Genomic DNA, 15,351 nt, shown 5'->3' on the forward strand with positions numbered 1-15,351 from the left:
CAACGCGAACAAATTTTTTTGACAGTCAAATGTTTATGCAATATTGAATGCATGCTGGTCCCACTAATGCCTAAGATTGTCTCAATCTCACGATAGGTCACACGACGATCTTGCAATATCAGTTCGCGCATAGCATCAATGGTTTTCGGAACAACAACTGATTTTGGACGACCTTCACGAAATTCGTCTTGGAGTGAACTACGACCACGATTGAATTCACCATACCATCGATAAACACTGGTCCTTGATGGAGCTTCATCGCCAAAAAATGAATTAAGTGCATCCATGCAATGTTGCTGAGTTAGTCCACGGCGAAAGTTGTAAAAAATAATCGGACGAAAATGTTCACGATTTAATTCCATTTTTGGACCGAGATGAATCTTTTAAGTTACTGTAAATAACTCAAATAGCGCTGGTATTTCAAAACGTTCTGAGTACGTAAAAGCCAAAAAATGTCAAACTTTGCGATACAGCTGTCAGTTGCCAGATTGCAACACCAGGGTTGCCAAATCCCGACACATACAAGGCACCCCTCGTATACGATAATGGTAGTTCCTTCCATATTTCGAAAGAAATAAGGGCCGATGATGATGCCAGTGCTCTGTAAACTTCGCGAACAGATTTATTTGTTCAAAGTCAATTTCCACAATTTGAAAGCGTCGTCCTGGCGTTCAGGGATTCAGAATGACTTGCTAAACATTACTGAACAGAAATTTCAACACATTTTGCCGCTCTCAGTTGCCAAACCAAAGCTATCAATATCAAGGTATTTTGTACCCATAAGTAGTACGTCGAAAAAGCCGCTTAAAAGTATGCTTCAAAAATTTCTTTCATGAGCAGTGAAATGTAGCGGAGGTAGCCACATTTGGAAGCAGTGGATTGGTTGCTTACTTCTGTAATTACTGTATGTTAAATTACGTAAGCGGCAATTAGGGCCTTGGGCTCGTTGTTTGTACGTTCGAAATTAATCGGGGAATGCCTGACTTCTCTCTCGATTGCATGCGAATACTTCGATACTAGTCCCATCTGGGTTCCAGGTCACAGCGGCATAAAAGGAAACTGCTGGGCTGATGAGGTGGCTAGGCAAGGGACGGTTTCATCGCAAAACGAGAGGGTGGGGGTTCCCTTGCGAACCTGTGCTCGAGGGAACTTCTAAGGCTAACAAAGCTGCAACTCTCGAATTTGGTAGGTATCCTTATCGCACATTGTCTGGTGTCCATGCGGTGCCACCTAGGATTTCTTCAAGTTCTTTTTGCATCAACTGTGTGGAAGATGAGGTGGAATCATCTCAGCATCTTCTTCTTAGCTGCCCTGCTCTCGTCAGGCAAATGTTTAAATAATTTCGGATGATTTACACCTTCCAACATGACATCCAATAGTTGTAGTGTAGCAATGTCCCCCTCATACGTTCTAATCGAAATTTCAATATTCTCCAGAGCTCCGTGAACTTAATATCTTTGAATTTTATTTCAAAACAGGGCAAAAATAGAATCGCACCATTTCAAGCATTTTTCATCTCCATCAAACAGATTACGCCACCTCCACTTCCTGTCTACGAGACGTCATTTGGTCGTTTGCCAGCAATCATTTAATTCATTAAAAGTCTTTACTCACCACTACCCAATTTCGTTAATTATATTTCGTTTATTAACAAACTGTTTGCAAACAAAAACAAATAAAATTTCGTGAAAGAGAGAAATCAAATCTAAATGGAAGTGAAAATAGCACTTTTGGAATTTCAAAAAACCAGAGATGTTAATGAATGTGAAAGGTTTGCAAATGCAAAAGCAAAAGCAAAACAGTACGAAAGAGAAAAATGGGTGTAAAGCGAAAAAATGCGAGTAACCAAATTAACATCAACACAAACAATTAACAGCACAAATAATGTTTATTAATTACGTGTGCGATGGACCAACAACAACAATGACCAGAGCAGCGTTAAAGCACTGCTTCTGCTGCAAATAAAAAATAACAACAAAAATTCATCCTGTTACGCTGCTTTGCTGCCATACGCTACCCGCTGCCCGTTACTTTTCCGGTACGCCGCCTTTGCTGGCTGCCATTTTCACTGCCGTTGGCTACGGTCGCGCTAATTACAAAAACAACGCATACAGAAACAATACCAAAGCTAAAATAATGGTATTTAAAAGCAAAAGCAACCAAAATGCGAACATTGGGAAAGGGAAAAACAAGAGTTCAGCATCAAAGTTGCCCATACCTTTGCTCTTGGTGAATCCTTTTTGGGCATCTTTTTTTCATATACTTTTGTTTAAACTCGCGCGTATACACACACACGTACATATGCACAAATTTTCCTTTTAAGCATCAAAATAAGCAAATAAAAAACAGAAAAACCGAAAAAAACACCAAAAATTTACCAACAAAAGCGGAAAAACAATGAATTGTGCCATAAAATTTTCATTAATGCTTTTCCAGCCGCATTACATAAAAGAAAAGCGCCCGCAGCTAACAAATGAAATTTTTAGTATAAGCGTACAAGGCGGACAATTTTTGTGTTATTTTTCTTTTTTTTTTGTTTTGTCCAACACTCGCCTGTTCACTGTCCACCATCGGCGCTACTATCAGCTCCAGTGTTGCCAGTGCTGCCAGTGTCGTTGTACTATCTTCATACTGGCAGGCAGGCTCTTTAACTGCTTTTTGTGCTTTTTGGTGTTGCTCTTGCTTATATCACCTCTATTGCTGCTTCGTATTGTCATATCATCGCTTCCGTTTTGCCGCTAGCCGACGGCTGCAGCCGTGCGCCATTCCGTCATTCGCCGTTTCCGTTTCCGTTTCCGTTGTTCATCGTCGTTGCCAGTGTCCAGTCATAACGTCGATTCCTTTGCTGTTATCGCATACGCCAAGATGGTCATTGCAGCTGCTGATGGCTCAGAACAGGGGTCATTAACCACATCGTAGTGACAAGCTGACAGCCGCTTTTGGCAGTGTTGAGTTTGCTCTAAGGAAATAATGAAAGCGTAAAGGGAGTTGAGTGGATGTGCGCACTTTAGTGCTGCTCTTTAATGGTCATTTAAGATACAAATAATATTTAAAAGCAGCTTGTTGCAAAAATTTTTAAAGCATTAGCTTCAATCCTGGTGCAATATTTTACTTTGGAATTTCTTTTTTTAGGCTATAGCGCGTTTCCACAAGTATTTTCTAGTTCTACAAGTATTTTCACCTTCATAACTTTTCTTTAATAATCTCGTGTCCTTAGTTTAAAACGCGCAAATGGACAACTTCAACTTTCTTCCTCAATTTATTCTGACTCGCATCTTTATTACACTTATCAGTGGCTTCAAAAAAGATGTTTTTTTCTCAGTTTTTTTCGAGGCGAAAATAGCGACACATAGGAATAATCTTCTGCATTTATTTGAAGGCATGATTGAAGAACAAAATGGCGGACATATGAGGGATCTCGCACAGATTCTCGTTGCGCGCTAGTAAAACGGCGTGTAAGATTGCGGTCGTAGTTTTCACCTGAAACACAAAAAAGAAATATTGTCTTATTCAGAGGGTTTTCCGCATATAATAGACTACTCTTGTAGAAAAATATGAAAAAAGAAACACACAAATAATTATTAAAAAAATGTTTTTTCGCTATTTTTTTCACAAAAGGTGTTAAATAACATTAGAAAATGAATTTTTCTTTGTATTTTGTTAGTTAATTAGTTACGCATTTTAATTATCTTTATATAGATTATCGGTTTGAAACGATAACTTTCGTCGTTTTTTTTTTAATCTTACACGCCATTTTCAAAAACATGGTTTTGAGAAAACGTGTTTCAAAGTGTAGAGAATATACCATCATCAGATTTTATTTCACAGCATTTCCTTTACTTACAGCCATTCCGACTTCAGTCTCTGTAACCAAAATGCTACGCCTTTAAACAGGGAGCATATTTTCAGTCCTGCTAAGCTACCGTTGGCTTAGCCCAGCCTCTGTTTATTTGTTGGCGTGATAACCAGTTAAGCGATTTTGCTCGAGTTTAACAAAGGGCACCAATTGTTTCTTTCTAGTGCTAACCGGCGCCAGTTTCACACACCAAGTGGAGCCCCCAAGTCCTTCTCCACCTGATCTTTCCAACACAGAGGAGGCTTTTCTTTTCCTCTGCTAACTCCGGCTGATACCGCATCGAATACTTTCAGAGCGGGAGCGTTTGTATCCATTCGGACGACGTGATCTAGTCAAGGGAAACCACTGCATCTTTATTCGCTGCGTTATGTTTATGCTGTCGTAAAGCACATTGTTCTACCCCCTACGATACTCTCCTTCGCCTATGTGCAAAGGTCCAAAAATCTAACGCAAAATCTTTCGCTCAAACACTGCAAGAGACCCCTATTCGGATATTGTCATCGTCCAAGCTTCTGTGCCATACGTTTGGACGGGTATGATGAGAGCCTTACAGAGTGCTAGTTTTGTTCGTCGAGAGAGGACTTTACTACTCAATTGCCTACTTAGTCCAAGGTAGCACTTGTTGACAAGAGAAATTCTCCGTTGGATGTCAAGGCTGACGTTGTTATCGCTGTAAATGCTGGTTCCTAAATAAGCAAAGTTTTGCACAAACTCGACTAACTGTCAACAGTGGCGTGGAGGCCGATACACGAGTATGCCGACTGTTTGTTTGATGACAGGAGATACTTCGTTTTGTCCTCGTTCACCACCAGACCCATTCACTTGGCTTCTTTATTCAGCTCTGAAAAGGCAGAACTAACAGCGCGGTTGTTAAGGCCGATGATGTCAATATCATCGGCAATAGCCAACAATTGTGCACTCTTATAAAATATTGTGCCTCAGCGATTAAGTTCTGCGACTCGCACGATCTTTTCCAGCATTAGGTTATAGAAGTCACACGACAGCGAGTCGCCTTGTCTAAAACCTCGTTTGGTATCAAACGGCTCGCAGAGGTCCTTCCCAATTCTGACAGCGCTGCTGGTATTGAGCATCGTCATCTTGCATAGACGTATTAGTTTTGCGGGAATACCAAATTCAGACATCGCGGCATACAGGAAACTCTTTTTCGTACTGTTGAATGCAACTTTAAAATCGACAAAAAGATGTTATGCGTCGATTCTCCTTTCACGAGTCTTTTACAAGCCTTGGTGTTTTATGAGTGGTCAAGTGTAGGAGTGGCTAGTACAATTCTTCTTCATGCGTTCCAAGCAATTCTTAACTTCCGGGCTTCGCTCAAGTATCCTTTGGGTAGCTCCTGAACATCCGTTTGAGAGCGAGCTAATGTGAGAAGTGAAGCAACGCAGGATATCTGGTTGTGAGCTGGACTTGGAGCCCGCCACGTAAAATTGTGAACGCTCATTTCAAGAATTCTGGACGCTCATTTCGTACGTATTCTTACGCTCTTCCAATCAGTCGTTGTTCAGACGTCAGCGAAGCAACATGATTAGTAACTAAGTTGATTATTTTCGTATATCACCAGCACAATCTCAGATTTTTCGTAAGCAAACCGCTGTCATATACCCAGTAACGTCAGCAAATCAGCTGCTTCCTTGAAAATTGCTACGAGCCGGTTAACGGGCAGATATTGGTTATACCTCTGCATTTTGAGCGTAGAATTCAAAATCGAAAATTTTATTAAAATTTATTTATATTTTTAAGGTATATTGCGATGCAACAACAAAATGATAAAAAAAAAGATTTTTTTGATAGTGGGGTTATTTCTGCCATAAAAAAGCTCCTCATAAGAAATCACTTGCCATTCGGAGTCGACTTAAAACTGTATTTAACACCTAACAGAAGTGTACGCACCTATCATTTATTTATTTTTATTATTGTACGATATCCAAGTCCACAAGACTCACAGCTGTGTGATATCGGCTTTAAATGGCATGCCAAAGGTTGCATTCAGAGAGCATTTAGAGCCGCTGAACTATGCAATAGTACTGGTGTGATGTAGTACAATACTAATATACAAGAATTCTCTCGAAAATTTCAGACATTTTTTACCGAAGTGTGTTGAACTTCAAGAACTTGGAAATTCCTTTCCATATCCAATCACTCTTTAAAATTAAATTACATTAACTTCATATCAATCAATTTTGTGGCTATGCTCACCTTTCTAAATCCTGCTTTGTCTTGCCGCTTATGCACTCTCACCTGTTTCTCTTCACTCTTTACTTCATGTTTTTAAATTTCTAAGAGCTTTTCTCACTTATATAATTGATTAGTTTCTTTTGATGGCAATACATCTTTGTTGAGTCCGAAAATTTCATTGCAAACTAGTTCAGCAAAGTGTGTGTGATTCTGTGAAATGTATGTGGCTACGTGTGTAAAAACTTTAGGTAAGGCTTGTGTGATGCATGAGACAGCTCATAAATGATAAATATAAAGAAAAAGAAGACAGATGTTATCAAGAAAAATAATAAAAGAATATGTATATGCTTAAAATCTTGTACTTACACCACTGAAGTTGGAATACAAATAAAAATAGAGATCAGATAAGAAAATAGCAGTTAACTTTTAGTATTCGGTACACTGGCCTGTAAAATGTTCAACAAATTAACTATTTCCACCTGAAAATATGTAGTGTGACTTAACTATTCAAAGCATACCAGAAAAGACCACCAAGGCACCTGAGATCTATTGAACTTTCTCCCGGCAAACTCCAGGCTAATTGCAAGACAGTCAAACTAAAAGCTTGGCATCCCTAGAGAAATTTCAGAATTGAACACTCAAAACTTATCTGAGCCCTTCCAGGAACACACAGGGGCTTAGAAAAGATATTAATGGGATAACGTTAAGGACCCTGGGCCTGGGTCAGTGGGTCACTGAAAGCTCAGTGCGTGGGAATGGTATCGGCGAATTTCTCTTACCCACAAATTGTACTATGGGCTAAGTAGGCAATTGAGTAGTAACGTCCACTCTCGGCGAACAAAGATAACACAAAGCTAACGCTTGTAATTCTCTCGATGACGGGTCCGTTGGAGTGTTCGAAAGAGAAATTACGCGGGAGATTTTTGGATCTTTTCACGTTGATGGAACAATGAGCTGTGTGGGCTTTACGATGACATAGGCATAGTGCAGCGAATAAAGACCCAGTGACTCCGCTGGCTAGGTCATGTTGTCCGAATGGATGCAAATGCTTTGGCTCTGAAAATTTTCGATGTGGTAGCTGCTGGTGTTAACAGAAGAAAATCGAAGCAGCCCTTGTGGTATGTCTAACTGACGACGGCTAGCATGAGGAAGAAAGGGCTGGCGCGCTTTGCTAAACTCAGCCTAAATCGCGTCAATCAAGAAGAAAAAGTGGCATTCACTCAAAAATGCTGCAGCTGCACCTAAGCTGAAGGCTACCTGACTATTGCAGTGTCTTTCAAGCTTAACTAATTGCTATAAATTACACTGCGTTGAAGGTCAGAGACTCATCCGTGGTAGCACAACCGATCACTATAAAATCTGGCAGTCGAGCTGCCATAAAATCTCTACAGTGCATTAATACTTCATTCCAAACTAGAGTGGAATATAGAGCTATTCTAAATAAGTTAGCCAAGCAGTGCATCGCGGATATTGTCTGAGTAACCTACACACAGAAGTATTTCAGGAAATTAAATTGCGCATGAGCTGGCTAGGAGGCGAACTGATCTGAAAATCAGTCGGTTAAATCTGCGCAGTACCTCAACATCATTTTATTCACAAGAAAGCTCTGTTCAAGAAAAGTTTTAAGAAAGAGAACGGAGCCTATTCGTGAGTTAATTTGATAGATCACTCATCAATCTAAACCGACCTTCGATTACTACAGTGGTTGGTATCATTCCCGGGCACTGCCTAATAAGAGCACAAGGGAAACGTATGGGTTTTCTCTCTTATGACTTCTGTCACAGCTGCATAAACGAGGAGGAAGTGAAGATTGTGGAGCGCCAACTAAGTAGTCCAATCGCTTAAAGAATGCAGTCAGAAGCGCAGGATGAATATTTAGCCTTCTGATTCTCACAACTTTTATTTACCAATTAAAATAAATTTCCCAAAACAATTCTGTTTGTACATCATGTGCAAACATCAGCTCTTGAACTTTGACATGCTCTGGGGATTTTTCAAAGCGCGCTTAACCAAATTTCTGAATGATTCGGTGATAAATTATTTAAGTGTTTTTCCATTTCCGCATTTAAGCTTCCGGGTTCTTTTTTTGTTGCAGTATTGTTCTATTTTAGGTATTTGTGTTAATTTGCTTCTTGTTTTTTTTTTTTTGTTTTAGTTTTAGGCGTGCAACCTTTTGTGTCAAGTTTGGCAGATAACATCAACAGCCCACCTTACCCTTTGCAATCCCCTCAATCTGGTATTCGCTATCTTTTAGGGCCTTAACTGACTATATTTAGCGCCCTTTGCATTCTGCTGTTGTAAAAGGTTGACGTCTCCCGTGAGGCATATCGATCGAAGTACCAACACTAATTCCTTAACTGTCAATCAAGCTGTGAATTTGACACCAGCGGCTCTAGCAAAGAATCCACAGCTTCAGCGTAAGCATAGCGAGCGCGTGCTGCTGCTGCTCAAATTTCAAACACACCGACTTTGGGTATTTATTATTTTTTTTGGATGCTGACGTTGCTGTTAAAGTTTAACTCCACAAATATGAGCATTCAATGGAGAAAACGAAAGGTATCAGTCGAAGTTTTGTTTATACCCATTGCACGTTTTTGTACATATAACTGCGTGGTATCGATGAACTCAATTCGACCTTTGAAAGTGAAGCGCTATTAAATGGCTCAGCGTATTGGCGGTATACGGAATTTGGTACTTTAATTTATTTATCAAAATTATAAGTTGTGAGTTTAAGGCATTTTTAGGTAGAAATGTGCATATATCTATATTTTATAAAATAAAGTTAAAAAATATACACACTTGTTCGCTAACAACTATGGACAGAATACTCCGATTTGCACAGAATTTCTTGTATTTTAAAGCTAATCTTTGTGGCAGGTTTTTTTCGACAAAAATTGCATAAGTTTACAAGAGGGGCGTGTCTATAAGCCAAAATATGTTAAAAACTCATAAAATTAATTTTCTAAAATAACCACAATAATTCAAAAACTAATGAACTCACCCCAATCAGCGCAGGACTCGAAAAGTAATGGGGACTCCGCGCCATTCAGTTTCCAAACTCGTAGCTGAGTTTAGCGGTAATTGGACGATTTGGCACATGCGCAGAAATACTAGGTTTACCATTTAATCGCCATTGAAGAATTTGTGAGGGCCTTTCAGAGATGCAGACTGTTGAGCACTTTCTCTGTAAATTTGAAAAAACAAGCTTTCTCGCGTTCCTGTCAAAGAGTGCATAATAAAAACTTGGCACGTCTGCAGAGCTAAAAAATTTAGTTGTCTCGATGCCACGTCGGCTTCAAGCGTTTATTGCTGCTAACGGTGGTCCAAGTATACATATATTAGTTTGGGAAAAAGAAATCCATTATTTTCTCGGTAGATGGATATAGTGATCGCTATCTTATAAAGCATCGATCAAACAATTTACAGTTTATGCTCGTCATCAAGATGGCATTTCATACTACAAAAATTATTTTGCTGTTTTTGTTTTTTTGGTTCCATTTCGTTGTGAGTTGTTAGTTGAGGGTGTTAACATTGGAAGTCAACAAAAAGAAAATTATTTATATATTTAAGTTTTTCTTTGATAAATGCGTAAATGCAAGTCAGGCCGCTAAAATTGTGAAAAGTGGTTATGGAGCCAATACTGTAACAGCTAATTACGTGCAATTTTGGAGTCGTCGATTTCGTTCAGGAAATTTTGATATTAAAGATGCACCTCCGATAGGCGGGCCCGTCGTCGAAAATGTCGATAAAATCACAGAAATAATCTAAGTTGACTGGTATGTCAGTAGTCGTAACATTTCCCAGGAGCTAAAGCTCGACCATAAAACAATTTTAAGCCGTTTGCGCAAATCTGGACTCAAAAAGAAGCTTGTTGTTTGGGTGTCACACCAATTAACACCAAAAAACATGATGGATCGAATTTCCATCTGCGAAACCTTGGCCAAGCGGAATGAAATCGGCCCAGTTCTTAAACGGATGATGACTAGGGATAAGAAATGAGTCTCATACGACAATATTGAGCGAAAGGGATCGTGATCAAGAGGTGGCGAAGCAGCTGAAATGGTGGCCAAACCAGAACTAACGGCCAGGAAAGTTCTACTGTGTATTTGGTGAGACTTGAAAGGAATCATTCATTATGAGTTGCTTCCGTACGGCCAAACACTAAATTCAGATCTCTACTGTCAACAACTGGACCATTTGAAGCTAGCGATTGACCAGAAATGGCCTTAATTGGCCGACATAAGAGGTGCTGTGTTCGATCAGGACTCGCCAAAAACTCCGGGGTTTAGTTGGGAAGTTTTATTGCATCCGGATATAGTCCGGACATTGCACCTTTTTCTTCCATTGCAAAACTTCTTGAGTGCTAAGAAATTTGTATTAAGAGAAAATTGTGAAAATCGATTACTAGAGTTTTTCGCCAATAAGGACCAAAGCTTTTGTGAGAGAGGCATTATGAAGGGACCTTTACAATGGCAGCAAATTAGTCAACCAAACGATGCATATTTGAGCCAAATTGGACAATCCGAAACATCTTAAATAAAGTTTTGAATTCTACACAAATATAACGGACTTCTTTTTCCCCAAACTTATATTCAGGTGTATGTAAACTTTTGTCCATTACTGTATGTATCGAAATAAATTTATATTTGCTTATTTTAGCTACATATAGTGTTGCACTGGTATCCGAAAAATATATATACCAGCATTAATACACAAGTTGAAAAAAAAATCTGCCTCGAAAACGTTCCCCCACTTAAATTTTGGTGTAAATTTTTATGAAAAAGAAACATTCTACCAACCTTCTACCCTTTTCCATACATTCACACACACTTTTCCATGCTGCGAACCATTTCCGCATTGCACTCATCCATCACCAAAGATATGCGAATACACACATTCATACATATATACAATATATATAAATATAATACACATGTAAATGCTTCTGATAGGAGAAGCAGCCAGCAATAGCTAACAGCTAATTTTTACAACATATTAATATGTGCATATTTATTAGTTTTTTCTTATATTTCTACTGTCATAATACATTGAATTTTTATGCAAATTTTACTAAAAACAATTTAACATCTTTCTTTTTTCTCTCTTCCTCTCTCTTTATTTTTTATTTCTATATTTCTTGTATTTTTTGCCATTTTTGCTCACATTTTTATTTCTGCTTACAGGTAGTTCCGGCTATAAATCATCAGATAAAGACAGGTAAGCTTGCAACGGTAGACACTTTTGTACATACAAATACATGCAAACATATGAACGCGCGTCCTTTGCTACTCGAATCCTTTTCTGCTATGCCATTTTGGTGCAACAGCTGCAATTTGAAATTTACTTAGTGTTTACACAATAGCAACAACTCATCGGTGTAAATTGGGATGTGTGTGCGTACATGTGGCAAAGCTATGAGTACCGATATTCTAGTAGAAAAAAATGGCAAGATTAGACACCAAAAAAAAGCAAAAATGTTTTGACATGTTGCTATTCATATTTAATACAGATATTCCTAAGCATAGGACAATGTACAGTTGCGAACACGAAAATAGCAGTACCAAAAAAACTTAGATTTTTTCAAAAAACTTGTAATCTACGAAACGATTGGAAAGTTTTTATTATTGTTTTGAAATATTATTCTATTTTTTAAATCAGTTCCATAACGAAAAACAAAATTTTGTATAACAAAAGACAGAAATTCAGCGTTGGCATTAAAATATCAGTGATCATAAATGTAAGAACGCATTCTGAACAAGTTTATAAAAAAAAATTAAAGAAAAACTGCATTGACAAAGTGTCCAAATACCAAGTTGTAACTAATATTTAGTTGTATTTTCCAAATTTTTTATTACGGCAGCACAGCGAGGGTACATTGAATTCACCTCACATTGAAATTGAAATTTGAGTTGGTCGAGCCAAGGGGCACCAAGAGATTTGATGGCTCCTAACACACTCAGGCTAAAAAACCCATTGTATTTAGAACTCTGGAAAGAGGGTGACTATCTACCCTCTCTATCTAGGAGGAAAGGAGAAAAATATCAGAGCAAGAATAAAGTCAAATACAGAGGTAGTTAGTCCTGTGAGAATTTTCCAGATTCTTTTGTAAGTCTGTAAATATCCTCCAGTTTTAGAGAAGGAATATACTCGATCGCACGACATCGGAACCCAAAACTCGTAGCTCAGTGATATCCGCTTCCTCCAAGCAAGACAGGCACATTGGGTTCCCAATGATTCCATTGGTAGTCATATGCTGACCCCATGGGCTGTGTCCTGTAATAATACCGACCATCAACCGAACGTCTTTTCATCCAAGTTTTAGTAGAAAGTTTGACAGTTTTCTGTTCGGTCTTGTCACAAAACACTTTGCAGTGCTGCAGCGTTCTAGACCGGACCATCTCTCTTTATGTAGATTACCTACATAATCTCTGATCCAATTCATGATTCCTGCGGTACTGATTCCGATTTTTGGCTCTGGCCCTTGTGGGGGAACCCCTGATCCACTGTTGGCCAATTCATCGGCAATTTCGTTTACTTCACCTTCTCCGGGGCCTTTAATGCAGCCTGACTGTTACTGAAAACTCCAATCTGTTTCCTGCTCCATCTCCCCTCGATTATCCATTCGGGTACTTTCAGAATGGCAAAAATTTGCCTTTGGAAAATAGTTGACATTTCACCCATAGCATAGTGATACTTATTACTAACGTTTAAGTACCACCTTTTTCATCGGCCCATCGGTAAAGAAAATATACGTCAAACTTTTTTGAATGCACCTTGGATTACTCATTGACATCAAATTTCCTTCCAAATGAAACTGTGGGTATCAGGTCGTCTTTAGCAACTTAAAGATTTCTCTGTGCCCCGAAGTTCCTTCTTCATATTGCTTTTATTGCTTCCTGTTGTATTTTAAGATCCAAGAGGAGCAAATCAAACATAGCATTTAGGGCATCGCCAGAGGTTGTACTCATGGCACCCGTAATGCATAAACATACACTTCTTTGTAGCCTCTATAGTTCCCGGAGTGTGGACTTAACCATTCTCTGTCGCCACCAAACCACAGAGGCGTAAGTGATGATTAGTCTGATAAGTGCTGTGTATATCCATAGGACCACAGCAGATCTCAGATCCTGGGTTTTACCAAAGGCTTTGCGGCATTGCTGAAAAATCCTTAATATGTGATTCAAACGTGTGTCTCCCAAGTCAGCTTCTTATCCAAGATTATTCCTAGATATTTATTTAACTTCATCGGAATGACCAAGTGTCACACCTTTTAGTGTTGGAAAACTAAGTCCGTCCAATTTCCGTTTTCTCGTAAGCAAGACTATGGTGGTTTTGTTCGGATTGACGGTAGGACCTTGTCTTATGCACCAGATATCGATTTTGTCCAAAGTTCTCTGCACTTTCGTGCAAAGCCTCCTTAGGGATTTTGCAGATCGTCCGCATATGCTTGGACATCAAAACCGAGTCCGTGCATCTCCCCTAGTAGAGAGCTTTCGACGAAGCATCACAATAGCGGAGAAAGAACACCGTTTTGGGGGCATCCTTCCATCCTCATATTGTTCACATCGCTGCTTCGTAATCTTCAGCCAGGCATCTTTGACAATTTCCCAAAGTTGTTGATTGTTACTCGGCTTGGTATTGTGTATAGCCCTTTTTAATTTCAATTTTTATAGCTGCATACTGCTAATCCAGTGTCCCATAGTATTCTACTTACAGTTATGTCAGAGCATTTAAGTTCACCTCTTTTCGAATTTGTATACATACTGTATGTGCATACCATATCCACTTATACTCGTATTTTGGTACATTTTTGCTCACATAATTAAGTCACTTCATGGTTTTACGAGTTCCTAAAATTTTTTTGGTTAATTTTTTATAAAAATACAGTTCATGATATACCAAAAACCTTATAAATCAAAGTTCCAGTCATTGTATAAAATTCACGAAAATTTAACAAATTACAAACAGAATATTTTCATCAATTTTCAACTTTTTAAACAGACTCTAGAAAATTTCTGGATATGCAGTTTTATAGCCTTTTATAGCCCATTCAATTTTAGTATAAGAGAGTGAGTCACTCAATTTTATTTTATCTTTTCATTGCATCACATTTAATTTTATTGAATATATGGTTACAGAACCATAGAGACTAGAATTACAAAATAAAGATAAAGATAATAGGGCAAAGATAAAACTTAAAGGGTTACATACGTCCAGCAGCGTCAAAAATGCGCTAAGCGAAAAACTGTTTTTAGAGGGGATAACAATAGAAATAAATGTAAAAAATTTTACACATTATTTATTAGTACTTGAACTTTATAAAAAAATGTATTTTAATTTTTCTTTACAAACATTACTACATAAAACATTACGTGACCCAAAGTACAATGAAAAAAGTTGCTCTACGGTCTGCATCATTTCTCCTTGAAATGTTGATGGTGTAAAAAGTAAAAAAAACTCTTGTACAATAAAGTTGTAGTTATGTAGTTGTTTATGAAATTTTTTAATAAAAACCCGGCTCGACAGATTATAGAGAAAACCCTTTCGAATATTAAAAAAAACCGCATCAAAAAATATTAAAAACTGTATGAGTTATCATGCAGAAAGTAGTTTCGAGAAAAGTGAGTTTAAACTTTCAAGAGCATTTCGCTCGAGGTCACGCGCCTCTAACGAAGGACAGCAACCTGTGCGCATCAAACTCTCGTCGGGCAGTTACATTTTCTACTGTAAAAAATCGATTTTTTGAAAATTCTGGACGTATATAACCACTTAAAAATAGTTATAAAATTTCATGCACCAGTACCACATACAGACTAATAACATCACCCATAAAAAGGCAATAGGAACTAACAGTACAGAGCATCAATGGCAGATTTGAGCAGATCTTTGAGATGGAAATTCAATATAACTATTATTTTGTTAGGTCTGATTATACTCCAAAAGTATGAGAACGATAATTCGCTATTAGTACATGGAGATAAAATAAATTTTGAACACAAAGAGGTTTGCTGGATATTTAATGTATGATGTTGAAAATTTTCTTCTATATTTGTAAAGCACATGCTCGGATGTATTTTATTTGGCAGAAAATGCCAGCAAATTGGATGTTAGTTTGATTCATAGCTAAAAAAAATGTTCCTATGGAAAGGCTTCGGTTCTTTATTTTTATTTTATTAAATTTATTTTTCTTATTATTAAATTATTGGTATTAAGTTAAAAAAGAAAAGTAAATATCTTCTACAGGGTGGCGCAAAACTAACCACCCTTTGTTATTATTTGCTATGCACCGACTGAGGACGCAA

General features: G+C 38.0%; 1 protein-coding gene across 1 annotated transcript in view; it reads left to right on the forward strand.

Annotated features, from left to right (window-relative positions):
• The window catches only part of LOC128863597 (irregular chiasm C-roughest protein), a 206,492-nt gene that overhangs the window by 110,126 nt on the left and 81,015 nt on the right, over window positions 1–15,351 (forward strand). Inside the window, exon 13 of the mRNA XM_054102868.1 lies at window positions 11,233–11,266. Coding sequence (XP_053958843.1) covers window positions 11,233–11,266 — 34 coding nt within the window. The remainder of the gene's footprint in view (window positions 1–11,232; window positions 11,267–15,351) is intronic.

Source organism: Anastrepha ludens, chromosome 2 (genome assembly GCF_028408465.1).
Source record: "Anastrepha ludens isolate Willacy chromosome 2, idAnaLude1.1, whole genome shotgun sequence".
Classification (NCBI taxonomy): Eukaryota; Metazoa; Arthropoda; class Insecta; order Diptera; family Tephritidae; genus Anastrepha; species Anastrepha ludens.